Raw genomic sequence first — 20,736 nt, 5'->3', positions numbered from 1 at the left:
ACTATTGAAAAATTGAGTTTGATTGAGAACACCACGACGTAGAATAAGTTCTTATATGTATGCCGTATAAATTTGTCAATATGTTCAGTATGATGAAAGATCATGATTACTAGGCAAGTCAAACTTTAAAGGGTCTTGGCGCCAAAAAATCCCAATAACAGTTTGTAGTTGGTCTTTCTAATACAAAATAAATAAACATTCAGAATTCAAATATTTGAAGGCGTTGCTCTTGCTCCTACTCATATCTCCAGTAATGTCGAACTACCGTCGTATCGGACTACAGAGTTTAAGAATAAAAAGTTTATCGTTGAAAATGGCTGCTGTGATCGAGCTGCAATGAGGTGAGGTACTGCATATTAAAATGCTTCTTTGGACAGTCGATAACAATACTTTTATTATTCAGACTGGTCGAATCGATTTCAACAAAAATTCGAAACAACAAATTTTTAATCTGTTTAAATAGTTTTTTTTTATAAACGTTTCATCAAATTTCAACACATGTGTAAAAACTAATCGTCTATTCCAAACAACAACAAAAAATTAATTTGATTGAGATTTCTAAATGGAACAGTTTAAGTTTTCTAAGATACACTCGTTACAATGTAATTCATGACATATAATTACAAGATTTACAAACAAACATTAAAGATAAAGGGCTAGATGTAGATAACGTTGTTGTTTTGTTATCAGTACAAAATTATTGCCTCGTTTAATTAGTAATAACACTATTTAACTTCTAATTATTATTACAGAGTAGTAAAGTAAAGTAAATTAAAAGCCACTAAGAGTGGCACACACACCACATGTGGCAGAATTTCGATGAAATTAAACACATGCAGGTTTCCTCACGATGTTTTCCTTCACCGCCGTGCATGAGATGAATTATAAACACAAATTGAGCACATATATAGTGGAGCTTGCCTAGGATTGAACCCGAAATCATCGGTTAAGATGCACGCGTTATTAAAATACAAAGATATACACGCGTTAGAAAATCAAGTCTCGTCTAATATATTTTTACTAAATTAACATATATTATATGTATATTCTTACCCATTTATATTCAAAATAAAAATCAACAATAGTATTAATCACTTTAAGTGAATAAGAATTAACAACAAAAACCAATTAAATGGACGAATTTTCTATGACTCAGAAATAATGCGTCCGAAACACCCAAACTTCGCGCCAAAATTGACAGTGACAGGGGATCTCGCGCTCTTTTTTTTTAATGTATCCGCTACAAGGTATTATTGCATTCGGTGGTAAGAATATCATTATATTTAATTAAAACAAATTGTCACACATGTGAGTAAAAAAAAGGATATCGAAATTTAAAACCACTACAAAAAAGAATAACCAAAATTGCTGTTCTCAAGTTTAGACATTTGTGCGTACTGTGTATTTGTAATTAAATTAGCATTACAAATCGTTATACATTATTTATTATTCGATGATATTTAAATACTAATAATATCCAAAAATCAAAATATGGTGACGAGAGAATGATAAATTACTTGACATTAGAACACAACAAAAATTAAAAATCGACTTTGGTTCAGAGACCGTGTTACCGTGAGAGAAGTTTTAGCTTTTACCATTTTAAGCAAATCTATATAATCGTAATAATAATTTTTGTAATAAAATATTTTGTTTTTTTTTTCATTCATGCAATTTTCTAAATTTTATTAGTCATTCTAATTAAATTATAAAAGTTATTTACATTCAGTATTTAGCGTTAATATTATATCCGACTGAGTTCAAATGAAAATGCGAGATATAATTGAATATGGAAAAAAATGTGTTAATAATATTCCGCAGATTATCATAGCAATAAGAATTTAAATACAATTCAATTGTGTAAATATTATTTTCGCAAGACGTTACCAGTTTGCCTCGCTAAATATAAGCGTAAATTTAATGTATATTATATACATATATATATACTTACATAGCGAACATTATAAATAATAGTAGGTATAATTGTGGTAGCGTCAATACTGCAATGGCTGGGCTATTGTCGTCGCCACTTCTAACTCAAATATTAGCAATTCCTTAATTAATTTGGATCATTGCTTGTATTCTTTTAATTTCATTATTTATATATAATATTCACTAGGTGGTAAGCCTTTGGGCTTGCCCGATAAATACCATATATTGTTGTGTTCCGGTTTGAAGGTTGAGTGAGTTAGTGTAACTACAGGCACATGGGATGTATCATCTCAAGCGATGTATGGAATATCCAAATTTTCTTATATAGCTCCAATGTCTTTACGAGGTATATAATTACGGGTGCATTGTATATTTCCTTACTCATATTTTTCAATGGAATTGCTATACAGAATAAGCAAAATTCGAATACGAATTTCCTTATTCCGATTTGCTATTGATTTGGAAAATAACAATGACATCATTTGAAAAATATGACATTTATTGATATTTTTCAGGCGTTCGATTGTTAATAACAAAAAAGTTCTAATGAATTCGCACAGGAAAGAGAGAGACAGAGATATAAAGAAAAAGAGAGAAAAGATAAAAAGAGAAAGAGAGAGATGCCATACCAGGCAACTGGTATGTATAACGCTTTTCCTCACATGACGATTTCTGTCATTTAACTCTACTGTAAGGGTCATTCATTTATTACGTTTGAAACAGGATTTAAGTAGGGCATGTCTTATGTTTTCTTACGAGGGTGTAGGAAGGAATTTCGATAGTGTAAGATGAAAAAAATGCGCAAAGTTAAAATTATTTGAAAAACGTGGGAAGCTGTGTGATTGCCGTCGTTAACTTGAATACGTACCTTTAGAACCTTTAAAATCACAAATAATCATTTCAAAAAATTGTAACTTTGAAAAATAAACATTAAAATAAAACAAACTTGTATTCATTTTTCCTTTAGATTCTTACATAATGAATAATGAACAGGGGGCAGTAGGTCGTCCTTTTCTTATTTTTTATTGTAATAGAGGTAGTGGCGGATTTACCAATAGGCTAAGTAGGCTGGAGCCTATAGCGGCAGACATAGAGGGGCAGCAAATTTGGCCCAATTTTTTTTTATCTTACTGCAATAATTATATGTATATACATTACGTCCGTAATCCGTATACTCATCACTGCATAGCGGGTAGCAAAAGTTATATAGTAACCGATGTAATGAAGACGATAGAACACAGATCATATGTTTTGCAATTTCAGAATAAATGTAATTAATATGATTGGCAGGTAAACTAAAGTATTGAATTTCAATAATCAGTAGGGGCGGCAGAAATTTAGGACCAAGATGGCCCAGTGGTTAGACCGCGTGCATCTTAACCGATGATTGCGGGTTCAAATCCAGGCAAGCGCCCCTGTTTCATGTGCTTAATTTGTCTTTATAATTCATCTCGTGCTCAGCCGTAAAGGAAAACATCGTAAGGAAACCTACATGTGAGAAATTTCATAGGGATTCTGCCACATGTGCATTCCACCAACCCGCATTTGAACAGTGTGGTGGGATATGTTCCAAACCTTCTCCTCAAAGGGAGAGCAGGCATTTAGCCCAGCAGTGGGAATTTACAGGCTATTGTTGAGAGAAATTTATTAATCCACCACTGAAAAGGGGGTCAAAATTAGTAAAAATAGGCTTACGTAATTAAGGAATAGTCCCTAAGTCACGTAAAATAACTCATTTCCGATAACAAAGATCGACATACAAAGCCGTTCACCATTATAAGAAGGTACTTATTGACTGTGAGGCCAATTGTAGTACAGAATTAATATATTAATTCCAAATAAGGTAACAAAGTAATATTAAACCTTGCGAATTGTTTCAAATCGAGCTTAAAAATTAATTCAATCTAGAACGCCTTCGTAAAACTACATTTTTAATTGTGACCTTTAATTTCAATAACATCCAAATATTTCGATCTTATTTAATTATTTAAGAATGGTGTTTAATTAAACAGGCTTTAAATATATGTATTATAATATACATAATATAAAAAGGATATTATTTTTTCTCAAAAACAAAGATTTTTGCGAGTATTGCTAAACTAATATGCACTAAAAAGTAATAAAAATAATTGCGTATTCAACATATTTTTAGAGTCCTCCTAAGTAAAATGCAATGAAAAATATTATACTACTTAAAAGTCGATTTACGATTATGTAACGTACATAGTTTTATAGTTATTGTTATATTTGGAGCCGGTGTCAGCCACGGGCACGCGCCTCAACAACCAAAAGAAAATAAAGAAGCGGGAAAAAACTATGAGGTAACAAACCTCCTCCTTTTTGAAGTCGGTTGAAAATAAATAAATTATATTAATTCAAGGGTTTATTATATTAGCTGAAATATATAATTATAATACTAACTAGCTTTACCTGCTTGGATTTAAGATTGTAAAGGAGCCTATGTTTTTTGGGTTCAAGCTTCTTTCGTAGATCCTACTAAATTTCATAAAAACAAACAGAGTCACTTTTGAGTTCACGAGATGTTTTTTTCTCTATTTTCGTCGGCGTTCCGTCATTATGGTCGTCTGCTGGTACGTGGTCACTACAAAAACATGGCCTATGGAAATTAGTACTGAAAAAATATTAATAATTTCTCATATAACCAATACACCAACCTTGGGAACTAAGATGTGTTTGCCTGTAGTTACACTAGCTCACTCACTCTTCATAGCGAAACACAATAGTACTAAATATTGCTGTTTCACGTTAGAATATGAAAATACGGATAGCATTTGCCATCAGCGGTACCATTCTGTAATATTTCTTGAATTGTTCAAAACGGACTTAGGTGAGGGCGGACGCTATTTGAATACGTATTTATTTTAAATGTTAGGAGTATTGTGCTAAATATTGCTGATTATCACATTCTGTCGTCTTCTGAGGTGAGTTTTACGGAACAGCTCTACAGATGCCGTATATCATCATCCACGAATGCAAGAACAACGACAAATAGTGCAATAGTTCATAATGATTGCATTAAAAATAAGTCTTGATCATTATAACATGCAATGTTATCTATGCGTCAGATATATCTTGATATTGCATCACGATTGCGCTGTAGTTAAAATATTATGTTCCTTTGTGTTCCGCAATTATATTGACTCACTTAAGTATTATTCAATGAAATAAAACGAGAATGAGTGAGCTTATAACTCAGATATATTACCACCTTCTATAAGTACTTAAAATACTTACTTGTATACAGCAGCTTTTGACGTAGCTCCACCCCTTCTTTATAGTGCAGTAAGGCAGTATAGTTTTTAGTCAGCCTAGTACACCAAATTTTCTACAGCCTTTTCCAATTGACGAAGATTAGCAAATCTTTTATTTACGTATTCTATGAGTTTTTCTAATAACCCTACTTGCGTACACATATGTTGCTATACACATATTTCTTGATAATTATATTGTTTTGTATAATACAGCACTATTACGATTAATTACTAATATACACTTTAATTTTGCTTCCAAATTTCCTGTAACATCTTCATTTGCATAACTTTTTTGGGAATCCATACTGAATAACACAGATTATTTAAGCTCTTATCCAATTTGATGTCAAATTTATGCTGGCAAGTATTTAATTCTCCTGTGGTTGTAAAATCTATATGTATTACACATACGTAAATAAAAAAAAAAACGATTCCATCTACTCATCATCATCATCATCAGCAGGCCATATTCGTCCACTGTGGGACATAGCCCTTTCAAAATGAACGCCGCAGCTTTCTTCGGCTACTCGCATTCAGCTCCTGCCTGCCGTCTTGCTTAAATAACCACTCCACAGTGCCTGAGGACGTCCTACACTACGTTTGCCGAGACGCGGTCTCCACTTTAGAACACGTTTTCCCCAACGGTCATCGGTTCTACGACAAATCTGCTCACGTATAGCATATTTCATCTTCATACGATTATCCGACTATAAGCTACATCGTAGCTTTGTAACCATTAGTAGCAAACCATTGTCGGTTTCTGAAAAACGTCTCGTAGATAATTCAACTATTCGTAAACGAAACAGATCGTTACACGAATACCAGTATAAACCGGACATTAGTCTATAATTATAAATAAAATGTTTTTTATCTGTGCCGTTACACGTGTAAGAATAATCTTCGATAAACTTGATACTGTTATAAAAAAACCCAAATACTCTTAAACAAAAAGAACTCAAATACGTCTCAATACCTTTTTTGACTTGGTGGTAAGGCATCATGCAAACTTGCGAGTTCGCTTGGATAATCACTCATCAGATATTCAAACGACAATACTTAGTATTCTTGTTTTCTAGCTTATAGTGTGAGTGAGCCAGTGTTATTATGGACACAAGAGACATAACATCTGAGCTTCCAAGGTTGGTGGCATTGGCGATGTGAGAAATGGTCGGTGGTGACCACTTATCATTAAGTCCTAAATCTGTTGTCAATGTCAATGACCCATACATTAATGGACTGTTAAATTAATGATTACATTACATGACGTCACTGGAAAGGAAGAAACAGTAAGGCGAATTCAAGTTTGTAAACCTCATTTTGAAGTACACGCTTTACCGTTGCGTCCTTTCCACCTGAGATAACTACGCATAGCCCAAATGCATTTACTAGCTGCTCTATGCGTTAGAATCCATGCAAAACGTTCCTGTTACATGTTGTAGTTTTTTTATGATAAGGTTGGAAATGTTGAGGATCACTTTATACCACCTTCCACGCGGGGCTTGCAGGTGTGTTCCCAGCATTTATGGAATTAGTAGGCTCTTTTTGTAAAGGTTATAAGTATACCATTTGGGGACCGCTGGAGAAAGCTTGTGCCACATAGTGGTTGTGCAAAGCCGTCAATGGCTCAAAATCTTGTCGTCGTGCATTTTTGGATACATAGGAGATGAAAGTTTGAACATTTTAATTGGGCTATTGAATGCCTAAAAATAATAATTGGGCTATCAGATGTACGTTAGTTGTTAGTTTGACCTTTTATTGAGAAAGGTTTTGTAACATATAATATAATGTGACCCATAGGGGTAAAGCAGACGGCTGTTGACGGTAAGCAGTTACTAATCACTACATATTATAAAACTATGTTCGTGAGAAGCTCCAAAACTACTGAACGGATTTTCATGAGGTTTTGTCACAATTGTTAAAAAAGCAACAAAAATATATAAATAAAAGGTAAAAATATGAAAAAAAAAAACATACGTTGGTCCACCCATGCGAAGCCGGGACGGGGCTACGCTACGCTAGTACTTATAAAAATTCGAATATCATCCTAAACAAAAATGTATCCTATTTTCTTGTCTACCTATGAGTAAATAATATTAAAATATGCAAACGTATTGAATATAATTTAAGAGCGATATCTGAAGTAAATCAAAGTTAGGATAATATAGCTTTGAAGTTTGCAATGTTGCAAAAACAAACGCTATCTATGGCACCGCCTTACTGCTATCAGAGTAATTTTCATTATGACGTTTGTGTCACGCCCTCCCGTCGTGGACTGCGCGTGGGCAATTCGTGTTACGATTTTGTGCTAACAAGAGACAATAATATTTTGATCATAATTTCGAAGGATTTTTTAAGTATTCATTGTTAAGCTGATAAAAACATTAATCTCAAGTAACGCTGTGTGATTTGTACAGACCGCTTCGCCGTCATTGTTATTAATTATTGTTTTTAATTCTATATGCAAATTATTTTTAAATGGCTTAGGTAATATTTATGTTATATCTTGTATTTTTGTGCAAGCAACACCATTGATTATTAATTTTATGTTGAGATGTTCTATGTAGGTAATATGTGTTTTCGGGAAGGTTTTTATCTAATATATGTTTTTAAATTTTATCCAACGTAGTTGTCCGATTGAATATATAAATATTTGGTGGATTTGTATTATTTACTTATTTATCGGGTAGATATTATCCAAAATCTATATATGTACCATTCCCATCACCACGAAGACGCGTTAAAAATAACATATCCCAATGTAAAAGCTAAACTTTGATTATTAACTTCATCAAAAATAGACCCATCTTGACCATTTAATAAAAATATTATAATTATTTACAACTCAATCATCACACAAATTGTGCTTTAATATTTTGTAATTGTTAATTATTATAAAACAAATTATCAGTCCATATCTAAATGAGTCCTTTGAGCATGTAAATATGTTATATAAATATACTTTTTTAATAAACAGCTTTATAAGAAACTGGTATAGCTGTGAAATATATGCCTATACATAAGTTGAAATTCAATATATGTTATTATTAGGTATATAGGCCAATATGTGGCCAACACTGCTCGTAGAGATTGGCGGTTTACATCACCAATGCGCCACCAAGCTTGGTAACTATGAAGTTATGTCCCTTGTGGCTGTAATTACTCTGGTTCACCCACCCTTGAAACCGGAACATAACAATAATTTACTACTACTATAGTAGCGGTCTTAAATGGTGGAATTAATAATGATCTCGCACTGAGCTTTATTACACAAACCTTATTGATATGTAACATTTGCCTAAATGAATGAAGGCTTGACACAAGTGTGCATAAGTCAAGTTACTGTTTAATTTAAAAAAAAAAATAATGATACGAAAGAGATCACAGAAATTTATATATTATGTGTAATCGAAAACAAGCTCATAATCTATTGCAAAACAAAATAATTTATAAATAAATGAGAATAGGTATCCTTAGTCATTTAGCATGTTCGATTGGAATGTTATACTTACATAGTAATCCTACGGAACCATATTTTGGCATGACGCGTTATCGCCCTCACGTGACCCAGTGGTGGCGGTGACACTCGGGAAGCGAGTGATCTGAATACTAGTTAGATTCTTTGTTCGTAGCTGTTCATACATTTCTATAAAAAAACTTCACATTCGCGTTAAGTGTGGATGTGTGTGTATTTGGTTTTATGTATTATTGTGCAATGTTCGAATTTCGAATGTATTCGAGAACATTTAGGAAAGATTTAAATGTTTGGACGTTTTTTGTTGCATTACTTTTAGTCATTTAATATTATATGTCAAAGATTCAATTGCTCCGATTAGAAATTGCTATTGGGTTCAATAACTGTTTTTAATGTATAAAATCCGCTCTAGAAGTGTACCGGAAATAGATAAAAGATTAACGATCGACCTGTAGGCTGAATTTGTGATTTAAATTAAAAATTATATACTTTTATAAGACATTAGTCATATCAAATATGCACATTTCAAAATAAGTAATTAGCTCAGAATTTTAAATCGATGTAATTAATAAGACTTTAACTAAATACATATTGCAAAACGAATTGATTTTGAACCTTTCTAGTGGAATATTCGAATTAGTTACAAGAAATTAGTTTTTTATTTTTATTTTAAACTTTGATAAGCGTTTGGTATTTTCTTGATATTTAATTGTGAGATATCGCCACGCGATAAGAGAAGTCACAAGTCGTTATCAGTTTGCGACGCGGAGGCGAGCGCGGTGCGCCGCCAGTCGCACGCCGGCCTTCTGTGCTGGGCTTTCGTGGTCGGACTGTCAGCGACCACCACGGCACTCTTGGATTGGATTTTGGAAACCAGATTTTACAACGACATACCACTACGCTTGTAAGTGAATCTGTGTATCGTGATCGTGTGTGCAGTGTAAGTGAAGTGAGAAAGGAAACGACATCATTTATAAATCAATCTTTTATATTCTTTGAAGCTTACCATCATCTAAATAATAACATAGACTTACAACTAGCAACTACTTAAGTAGTCAGATAGGACAGTCTTAATTGAGTACTAAAACTAGGTAACGATCATGAGATCTGAATCACAGTCGGTAGCGCTCACTGCACTACGGTGGGGTTGTGGACCGGAATAGCGAGGGGAGGGGAGGGCAGGAGTCGGAGCACGGGCGCCGGGGGGGCGCGCTCCTTCGCGTGCCTCTTGACGTGCTTCGCGAGGTGGTCGGAGCGCATGAAGCGCCGGTTACAGACTCTGCAGCCGAACTTCTTCTCGCCGGTGTGGGTCCGCTTGTGCCGGGAGAGCTCGTCGGAGCGGGAGAACCGTCGCTCGCAGCCCGGCCAGGTGCACTTGAAGGGACGCTCGCCCGTGTGTGTGCGGGCGTGCGCTTTCAGATGTGACGATTTGAAGTAATTTTTCCCGCAGCCGGGGTAAGTGCACTCGTATAGGCGACGTCGTGCGGCCGGCGCGGGTGCGACCAACCAGAGTGCTGTGGTCGGAAGGAGGGCGCCCGGCACTATCACAGCCGGGGCCGGTCTCGGGGCGAGCGGGACCCACCCGGGTGTCGAAGCCACTTGAGGCACTCTGTGCTCGTCTTGCTTAGGCTGGCAGTCTGGGTGAGGTGACGGGACCCGCGCCTCTTCCACTTTAGGTTTGGGACTGGGCGGGGCGGGCGGCGGAGTCTGCGCCTGGCTCGCTATGTATTTGGCTTGTGAGTAGCTGTGGCCTCGGTTCATTTTGAATTTTAAGGTCTTCAGGATGTTCATATTTGACGGTGGTATCGGGAGCGGCTCAGGACTGCAGGTGCCGTCCTTGTGTGCTCGCATGATGACCGAAGGCCGAGCGCAGGGCTCGGGCGGGGGCGTGGTGAGTAAGAGCCTCGCAAGCTCACACCGAGATCGCTTGCTGAATTCATCTTCGCCTTCCGAATCCGAGGGCTGGGGTGTGACCAGCCCAGCCGGCGGTGACGATTCTCTTGCACGCTTCACTGCAGCTTTCTTTAGAGGTAACTCGACCTGTGAGACAAAGACAGACATACATAAATGATTGCTCACTAGCCCGGAGCACGCGCACGCTGCGTGATCGCGCGCCGCACTCCTGCCATACTTTCGATTGCACAAGATACGGTTTAATTCTACAAGGTTTAATTATTTTTAATTTAAATAAAAAAATTAAGAAAACAAAACAAAAGTTTCTGTTAACAACAAAACAATGTCAACACTCACTTTAATGTCCATCAACGGCGGCGTTGAAGGCGGGGAGAGGGGTCCGCAAACATCTAGCATAGTGGACATTCTGACTAAGTTATCATTCAACGGTGAGAAACTTTCTTTTTTAATTCACAGAATTCGCGGGCTTGTACCGCTAGTACTTCCAAGAGAGCCGTGTATTTTCGTCGGCGATCCGCAGACGAATAAACCGCTTCGCGAGCGCTCGAGGTACGAGGCACGGACCGACGCGGGGAGCGGGCGGCGGGCGACCAATGGGAGAGGACGGCGCGGCACAGCCGGCCAATGGGAGCGGAGTGATCACGCAGCCAGCGCGTGCCGGCTCGTGGTGTTCACGTGCACGCCGAGTGACGGGTGGCGAGGTCGTGGCGTGACGTCACCGGCGCGCCCCCGCATGACGTCGCGCGAGGGGCGCGGGCGCGACAAGGTCGCCGCAGCTACTCGGTGCAGCGCGTCGCAGTCGACGCCTGCGGCCGCGCGGCCGGACCGTCACAAGTCGACGGCTTGCACCTCTTCTGCAATTTTGACAGGTGTCAACGACCTCCGCGCCGTTTCCGAGAGAAAATGTAGCACGGTACAGAAGAAAGCAAACAAAACGTTTCGCGGTTGTCGTAATAAGCGCGTTATCTGTATTCGGATATTCGGAACGTAAATGTGAATATTCTAGATAGTAAACACACGGCTATCAGGGACACTGTAATCAGATACGCGCGCTGCGTTTCTCATTTGTTTGGATTCGCGCTCGCTCCGTCGAGATATCAATGAGCGTTGTTTACTTTTGTTTTTAGTAAATATAATTATAAATAAAAATATATATAAGTATGTTAAAATGATAAAACTATCACCAGTTAACTTTTGAATTGCGATATTGACTCTTAGTAGCTGAAACATAAAATAGTTTGTATGGAGAATTTATTATTCCCACGATCTATCTTATCAGGAGGTCGGCAACTTGATAACATATTAAAGATGAAGCGTGCGTTCAGATTGAACTAAAAAAGTACTCGTATTTACAAATTTTTCATCGTCCCTTGCACAGACGAACGGTGAAAATATAAATGAATATCAAATAACTTAAAAAAAAAACCTTTAAAACATTCTTACTAAAAACTTAAACTTACTACTTATTAGTAGCCAAACAAACTATAAGTATCACTTCCTAAACTTCACGATACAATAGCGTTTGGATATAGACAAGTTGTCTATTGTTGTTGTCACGGCCTTTCCTCGACGCTTACGAGACGCGCGATGTGACGTCACGCGCGCGTCGTGAAAGTAACACGCGCCCACCGAGTGATCGGGTGGAGTAAGTTATGACCGCATACACATTTTTTCATGTATTCCTATGACTATTATTGTATGTGGTTGAGTGTTGGCTAGCGACCGAGATGAGGCGTCACGCTGCGAGTCACGACGGAAAAGTGTTACACGAGGTCATCGCGTGACCGTTAAAAGGCAGGAGCGATTGGTTTTGTTTTGGATAATCTGTATAATCTGTAGTACGAATTCAGAAGAGAATTCGGGCTACCTGGAGCAATATACCACGGTAGTACATTTCAATAGAAGCAATAATGAATAGAATAACCTTAAATATTTTATGCGATTTACTAAAAGCTGAGCTATAATACACTGTACTAATAGTTCTCTTTATCTTTATTTCTAGTTCAACAATACTTCTATCTATTTTGACTTTCAAAAATTCGACGGCAGCGTCATCGACATTCGAACGCCATATTAGAAATTGTTATTGAATACCACAGATTGCTCTAGCAATTCCCAAGATCTTTCACTTTATGTTTATTTTGTGATATATTTTATATTTTGTGTTATGTTTTAATCCTAAATCCGGGGTTTCTTTTTAAATATACATTAACCTTTTGATATTAAAACATCTCCGTATATCTATAGAGCATATCTACATTTTAAATTTCAAGTTTCTTACTTCAAAAAACTTTGTGTTGTTTTGTAAAATCCTTTCTTAGGGGATATATAAGGAACCTAATTACTAAATTACAATATTGTGGGTGTTAGTTTCTGAGAAATTATTACGTCCAAATGTTTACATTACGACTTTTACGATAGTCATAGGTAGGAGGAGTTAATACAACCTTGATTATTGTTTACTAGTATTAATCTAAAATAATCTATGATATTATTATGACCTTTATATCGTCACTTTATTATTTACGTGGAATAGTTTTAGTATAATAAAGATATTGATCAAGAACTGATTATAGGGTTTATAAATCCAAGGTCGGTTGGTCCAACTCTGTTATTTGAGTAAGCTATTATCTTGTGTGCATTGAATATATTTAATGTAATCGAAAACTAATTTATCATATTTTATATATTGCTTGGAATATCACGTTAGAAAACACGCTGCTTGTATTTTCATTGCGTATAAATAACTAAACAAATTTAAGCAATGTAAATGTTCATCTAAATCTAAACAAAATATTATGTTATACAGCGATACAACACAACAAACACTTGTATTTTTATGTATACATTAATAAAAACAAACGCTTATCACTTAGACCAAACGCCGGGCATTGCACGCATGTGTGTAGCCGTGAGCGTGTTTTGTTTTGATTGTAATTGTGACGCGCCAGGCCGTCAGCGATTGGTGAATCACCGGCTACGTTGTGTTTGTACTCTGATGAAATTGTCAAATCCTTGTACAGTCGGGGTAAGAAAATATTCGTCACCTTAAGATCCATTTTCGCGTGCGTATGAAATAATCTGCTTTACCGATCGATAATGTCATATTGCGTCGCAATGATTTGATGTTTAGTTTTAAAAGGTACTAAGAGCTTAAGAATTGATAAAGGAATGAATTTAAAAACTGACGAAGGTTTTCTTTATCTGACTGTACAATCCGATGACGGTTAGTGTCTGGATAGGCAGAGCCAGTGATCGGCAGATCGGTATAATAGCAACTATATTACTGCCAGGTATGGTTTACCTGCTTTTGAAATGGAGGTTCACTATCCCCATCGAGGATTCCTCGATATGTAATATGGAGCTTATACCGTAAGTCTGCCGATCACTGGCTCTTGGACTGAGTGTTGGACGTAATAGTTCGCAACTGAGATCGCTTGGTTTAGATTGCCAACCCTAAACGAACTAGTACGGGATTTAGTTCTTTAGATCCTAACTGTTTACCGACTATCAAACCGCTGGGAGATCACCAACAGATTAACATAAACAGCGATCTGAATTTTATTGAATCTAAACAATGACAAATGGTTCGCTAGATTTGATAATGCATTATTGATAAGAATAATTAAAATTTAAATGGTTTCTAAATTAAAGATAAATGAAATGAATGAATGAATATTTGACGACAATAATTTGATCGGCGTCGCCTTTCCTCGTTCACTAACGAACTATGGAGCGAAAAATCGGGGAATTAGTTCGCGTAGTTCATTTGTGTGAACGCTGTTTCCATCTACATAATTCGTTCGCGAGATACACGATACACAACACTACTCTGGAGTGGTTCGAAAATCATTGAGTAACAATATCTAGAGAGAACTAATATACAAATCTCGACACTCTACATACCATTTGATAATAGCTTACATTATTTATATATCTAGACTAGATAGTGTCGCACTACAAAGAACATGAGATGGCCCAATGATTAGAAGTCGTGCATCTTAACCGATGATTGCGGGTTAAAACCCATCAAACCCAGGCAAGCACCACTATATGTGCTTAATTTGTGTTTATAATACATCTCGTGCTCGGCGGTGAAGGGAAACATCGTGAGGAAACCTGCATTTGTCTAATTTTATCGAAATTCGGCCACATGTGCATTCCACCAACCCGCATTGAAACAGCGCGGTGGAATATGTTCCAAACCCTCTCCTTAATGGAATGGCCTTATCTCAGCAGTGGGAAATTTACAGGCTGTTACTTTATTGTACATACCTTGTTATTAGTACCACATGTAAGTAAGTAGGTATATTGATTTAGTTACATAAAACAATCATTTTTGAGATGCGAATTTTGTTAAGGTAAAATTCTAAGTAGGTATTTGCAGTCCACAGATGAACGTAGTTCCTCTACCAAGAAGCGTCAACGTTCCCAATTTGCTCCCATTCCTCATCCAGTTTTCATCAGCATACAGAAATTTTATTACTATTACTTGATTAATAGATTGAATCAGGTAAGTAAAGAACCAGAAAACAGTTGATGTCAATCGTACATTGGACTAAATTGTGTACGAAATCACGTAGGTATAGGTAGGATGTATTATTTCTAGTTTACATTTGTTATTTAATACTTAAAGTATATATAAGCATTACAAAATTAGCTTTTAATGGTCACCTCTTTTTGGCAAATTGATTTCGTGGTGGTAATTAAGCACCATTTACCGCTGCTAGATATTAATAAAAATATTAAATATCCCTGACATCGCCAATCCAATACTAATCTCGAACTAAGCGGCTACGTCTGGAGTATGGCATGCTTACCATTCAAACTGGAACACAACGGTTGTAAGTATTGTTTCTGTTGTAACTACCGATATATAATGTATATTGAACAATACAGAATATGATATAACTATGGTTCTTAACAACATACATTAGGACTGGTTATTCGTACTGGACTTCATAACTTCTATTGTCAAAATATTTGGGTACGTACAACACTGTATCCTTTAATACGAAATTTTTTAATGTTATACTAGTATAGTAGCGACATCTATTATCTTTTTTTAGAAACATGTCATGCAGAAGGCGCTATTTGACATTCTCAAAAGTATTTAAATGATTTAAAGATAATTAAATCTTAATTTTGTTAAATAATTATTTTTAATTTTAAAGTCATTTTTCTTCTATATAATGTTACTAAAATAATCTTTCGATATATTGGTGCAAACATTGTGTAACGCCATCTAGTGATGATAAGTTAAACTACGTTGTTTCTGTACGGAATTAAAATGGCATTTTGTTGACAAGTAAGTTGAACTCTGTTCCGTATAGATGGCGATAAGATAAATAATTGCTCACACAATTGAATTTATTAAATCTAAATTAAGGGTATGTTAAGATTTATTATTGAATATATTTTTTTTTTTATAATTTATTACCTGAAATGGACTTAATATTATGAGTTTTAAAATATTTTACAGAAGGAACATATAGATGGCGTCAGTAGTTTTTACTATTTTTTAAATCATTTAATTAAGGCAGGTAGCTTAACATTACACGGTGATTTATATACAACTATTTATCGTCGGCAGCTTTGCTCGCGTTGTAGGGATTAACTGACAGGCATTAGGTATAATAAGTGTTAGCATATTTATTTTAATATGATCATATTTTATTGTTTTAATGTATTAAAGTATTATCAGCATAAATAATTCGATTTAAATAGTTGTTACAATTTGCGTTGATTGTCAACATCCGATTTTGACTAAACTAAATTGTATTTAAAATGGATCGAAACCGGATGTTGCTACAGTCGGAGGAGGGGCGTGTAAACATTAAATACTAGGAGTACATAAGCCTAGAAATGGTCATTCTTACTTTAATCGTTGAATTGGAAGGATCGAGCAAAATGATCAATCTTGTATCAGTTATGATTGTGAACCATTTCAGGAGAGATAAAGTATTGATTGTGAGGAGAGTTTTTGTATTATTCCAACATAAGGTAACAGGTAAGTATTAGCAAAGTTCCCTGGGTCTTGCTTTATACCAAATTAAATCAAATTCTGTTCAGAGGTATGGTCGCGAACCAGCGATAATGCAGACAGACCTCGGATTGCTATTTCCGCATTTATAATATGTTTTAGTATGGATGAGACTATGGACAGCTAATAGTGCAGTCATAGTCGGGGTTTTTTTTGTGTAAAACAGAGAAGGAACGGCAAATGCACCATCAGAATGTAAGTTACATTACTACTTATACATACGGCGTGGCCCGAGCCGTTGTATTTACAATGAATACCAATAAGCAGTATTATTAACACTAGGAAATGTAATTATTATTCTTATTCAATTTATTGATAGAATAGGAATGGCTAAGGAAAGATTTTACGCGTACATCTTAACTGGCAATTGTGAGTTCAAACCCATGCGATCTTAAATTGTATTTATAATGAAAATGTACTCAGTGATGAAGGAATATACCACAATGACACCTGCGTAAATCCACATGCAAATTCTCGGGCCTTGAACCAAAATAAGGGCCTTCTCTCTATTTTTTATTAAAACGGAATTAATTTAAAGACTCACAAGAATTAAACCTTAAAATCCTTAACAATAGTCTGTATACAATGTAAGGAATTGTTAATATTTCTTACAGCATCATTGTCTATGGGCGATGGTGACCACCTACCTTCAGGTGGCCCATATGCTCGTCTGCCAAAAGAAGAAGAAGAGATTATGTCAGAAGACGAAGGAGAAGGATACCACGGTCCCCTGTGAGGCATCGCTGACTTTAATACCCAAAGATGGAGGATTGTCTCTTTACATTTCAATCGGGGCCCCTATGACGGGCGATGGCCCAGTCAATGGTGACACACCGCATATGTACCTATAACAAACACTCCTTGAACTTTGAAGAATTAATGACTTCAGAAATAAGATTTTTCTAAATAATAGAGAAAAGTAATATCTGCTTTTCTTTGATTTTATATTTCGCATGTAAAACCTTATTCAAGTCGGGTCTCGTGTTCGGCCTGGCTAGGAATCGTACGCTGCGTTAGCCGATACGCAATCTTCCATTAAGAGTTTTTTTTTTTGACATCCACAGGCTCGCAGATTTACAACATTTTGGCGTTTTATATTTTATACTAAACATCAGCAGATCTTTGCTAGATTTCATTCGTCTTCTTAGAAGACGTGGCCCACACTGACTTTTTTTATTTTATTTTTTTAATAATAAATAAATAAAAAGTCTAGGAAACCGGGGAGCCCCACACACCACACTTTCCATCACGTGGGGGAAGCGCGTAAAGCGTTTTTCAAGCGATAAAATCAAAAAATCAAAATCAAAATAAACTTTATTCGAGTAGGCTTTTATAAGCACTTTTGAATCGTCATTTTACAATTAAGTGAAGCTACCACCGGTTCGGAAAGTAGATTCTACCGAGAAGAATCGGCAAGAAACTCAGTAGTTACTCTTTTTTAACATTTAAAAAATACAACGTCATGTTAATTAAATATAATTATTTCAATTAATGTATCCTGCTTGGAAGTCAACAGGTATTAACTCCACGCTTTTTTATCATCTATAAAATCTTGTATCGAATAATATGCTTTTTCTACCAATGTATTTTTTACAAACGATTTGAATTTACTAAACGGCAAAGTTAAAAATTTCTGCGGAATTTTATTATAGAAACGGATACCTTGCCCCAAGAAGGATCTATTGACTTTGCGGAGTCGGAAACTTGGCGTTATAAGCTTATCCTTACTCCTAGTGCACATACAATGATTATCACTGATTTTATCAAAGTGATCAATGTTACTGTGAATATATAGAATATTGTTGTAAATATATTGCGACGCAACAGTGAGTATTCCCACTTTGTTAAAAACATCCCGAAGAGAGTCTCTAGCTCCAAGATTATAAATAAACCGGATGGCTCTCTTTTGTAAAATAAAGACAGATTCAATATCTGCAGCGTTACCCCAACGTAATATGCCATATGACATAATACTGTGAAAATAACCAAAATAAACTAAACGAGCGGTATCAATATCAGTTAGTTGTCTAACTTTTCTAACCGCGTATGTTGCGGAGCTGAGTCTTCCTGTTAGGGATGATAAATGAGAAGTCTACTGAAGTCTGGAATCTAATTATATTCCTAAAAACACCGTAGTATCAGCTACTTCAAGACGGTCACCATTTAAAGATATATTATAATTTTGTTTGCTAACATTAGTTAGGGTAAAAACTACACATTTTGTTTTTTGAGCATTCAAAACTAAATTATTTACTGTAAATTATTTACCAATTGTGTATCTGTGATAATGCACCGTTCACATCGTCATAGTCATTTTTTTTCCTGTCAACCTTAAAAAAAAAGGTATAACAATATAACTTAGTTTCATCCCCAATTTCAACCTCTGAAGTGGACTTTTCAAACACACTACCGAATACATTTTGCTCCAAAATAGAATCCACTTTATACCAAAATTCTAATGTCAATAACTTCTGTATTCTATTCAAGCTATTTCTCGTCTTTTATTGGCGATATATGCCCCATATGGGATATATTTTTTACACAACTGAGACAAGGAGACACCTACGACTAAGGAGCTGAGATACAAAGGAATCCAAATACTGACAACATTTCGTACATCAGAAATTAGGAATATCCATACAAATTTGTCGAATATTAAATCCTCTTTGGTGATGAATTTTGAAAAATCTTTTCTTAATTGTCAAATTGTTATATAAGTATAGGCTGTGCTCGTTTAGTCAGATATAATCTTTAAAATGTTATTAAGTATAGTACGACACAACTTAGATTTAGCATCGGCGAAATTCGTAAAACCGATCACATCCGAATTGAGTACGCTATCCCAAATTATCAATATTTATTTCTCATGCGAATATGATCTTTGCACAAACGTAATATCATGTGACCGAATATATTCGTCAATGTGACACTTCGATTAACATGCACTTGCTTACTCTAACGCGAGAATCTATAGCGACGAATAGCGTCGAATGGAGCGATAGGGAGCTATTTCTATTGGTTGTGTAAATCGGCAGTAATCGGTTTTATTTTCATTCCATTGCATTTTCCGATGCTACATATAATTTGTGTCGTACTCTAAATACTTATTATTATGAAAGTATTTTATTGAGATCTGAGATGGCCCAGTGGTTAGAACGCGTGCATCTTAACCGATGATTGTGGGTTCAAACCCAGGCAAGCACCACTATATATATGTGCTTAATTTGTGTTTATAATTCATCTCGTGCTCGGCGGTTAAGGGAAACATCGTGAGGAAACCTGCATGTGTCTAATTTCATTCTGCTACATGTACATTCCACCAACCCGCATTGGAACAGCGTGCCAAACCCTCCCCTTAATGGAAGAGGAGGCCTTATCCCAGCAGTGGGAAATTAATAGACTGTTACTTTACATTTTACTACTTTACTTTACTTTACATGTAATATGTTTAGATAAATACATAAGTTTATTTTAAAGCTCATTGTTTCTGGCTCATCTAAGTCACAAGGCTCTGAAAATTATTGGTTAGTTTTGTGCGATGGACATGGTAGGTAGTTATTATTATAGTATTTATTTAGCAGATATAATGCACAATTAAAAAGCAAAATAAATCAACGAATGACTTTGCTATAGTTCACGTTTAAGGCGTAACCACGTATATATTCATATACCTATGTATATTTCTTCTGCTTTTGTTGCTGAACTTCTTCTGAACGTTTAGCATAATTTTGATGTTTTTTGTGTGTAATACTTTTGTTTAGTAGTTTATGAGTGGATTGGACCCAATGTTGTAGATTTTTTCTATAAGCTATGAGGATGAGCCGCTATAATGCATATTATATCGTCTGGCAGTGTCGGGTTTAAAAATTTGCAGCTAGTAGGCTATTCTATTTGTGCCGCCCTTACTGGCTTTTGAAATTCAAATTAATTACATTTATTTTTAAATAGCAACTTTATGATTTGTTTAAGTTTAGTTAAGTTAAGGAGGGGGTTTGAGTTCCAAACCCTCTCCTTAATGGAAGAGGAGGCCTTATCCCAGCAGTGGGAAATTTACAGGCTATTACTTTACTTTACTTTTTTTATGATTTGTGTTCTATCGTCCT

The 20,736-nt window shown here is 35.8% G+C and overlaps 1 protein-coding gene across 1 annotated transcript; it reads right to left on the bottom strand.

The window, feature by feature from the left end:
* Positions 1-9,646: 9,646 nt before the first annotated feature.
* LOC124531192 (Krueppel-like factor 16) lies at positions 9,647-11,155 on the bottom strand. The gene is made up of 2 exons (XM_047105682.1): positions 10,927-11,155; positions 9,647-10,716 (listed from the first exon to the last, which is right to left on the bottom strand). The coding sequence occupies exons 1-2, from the start codon at positions 10,993-10,995 to the stop codon at positions 9,805-9,807; spliced, it is 981 nt and encodes a 326-aa protein (XP_046961638.1). The 5' UTR covers positions 10,996-11,155; the 3' UTR covers positions 9,647-9,804.
* Positions 11,156-20,736: the final 9,581 nt, after the last annotated feature.

This window comes from Vanessa cardui, chromosome 7 (assembly GCF_905220365.1).
Source record: "Vanessa cardui chromosome 7, ilVanCard2.1, whole genome shotgun sequence".
Classification (NCBI taxonomy): Eukaryota; Metazoa; Arthropoda; class Insecta; order Lepidoptera; family Nymphalidae; genus Vanessa; species Vanessa cardui.
Note: the sequence above shows the minus strand (reverse complement) of the source record. Positions and strands in the feature narration are given on the sequence as shown.

Bases quoted from the DNA above. Each gene is read 5' to 3' on its own strand.
- LOC124531192 (XM_047105682.1), bottom strand. From the start codon at position 10,995: ATGTCCACTATGCTAGATGTTTGCGGACCCCTCTCCCCGCCTTCAACG. The intron at 10,717-10,926 runs GTGAGTGTTGAC...TTTGTCTCACAG, and splicing joins CGCCGTTGATGGACATTAAA to GTCGAGTTACCTCTAAAGAA.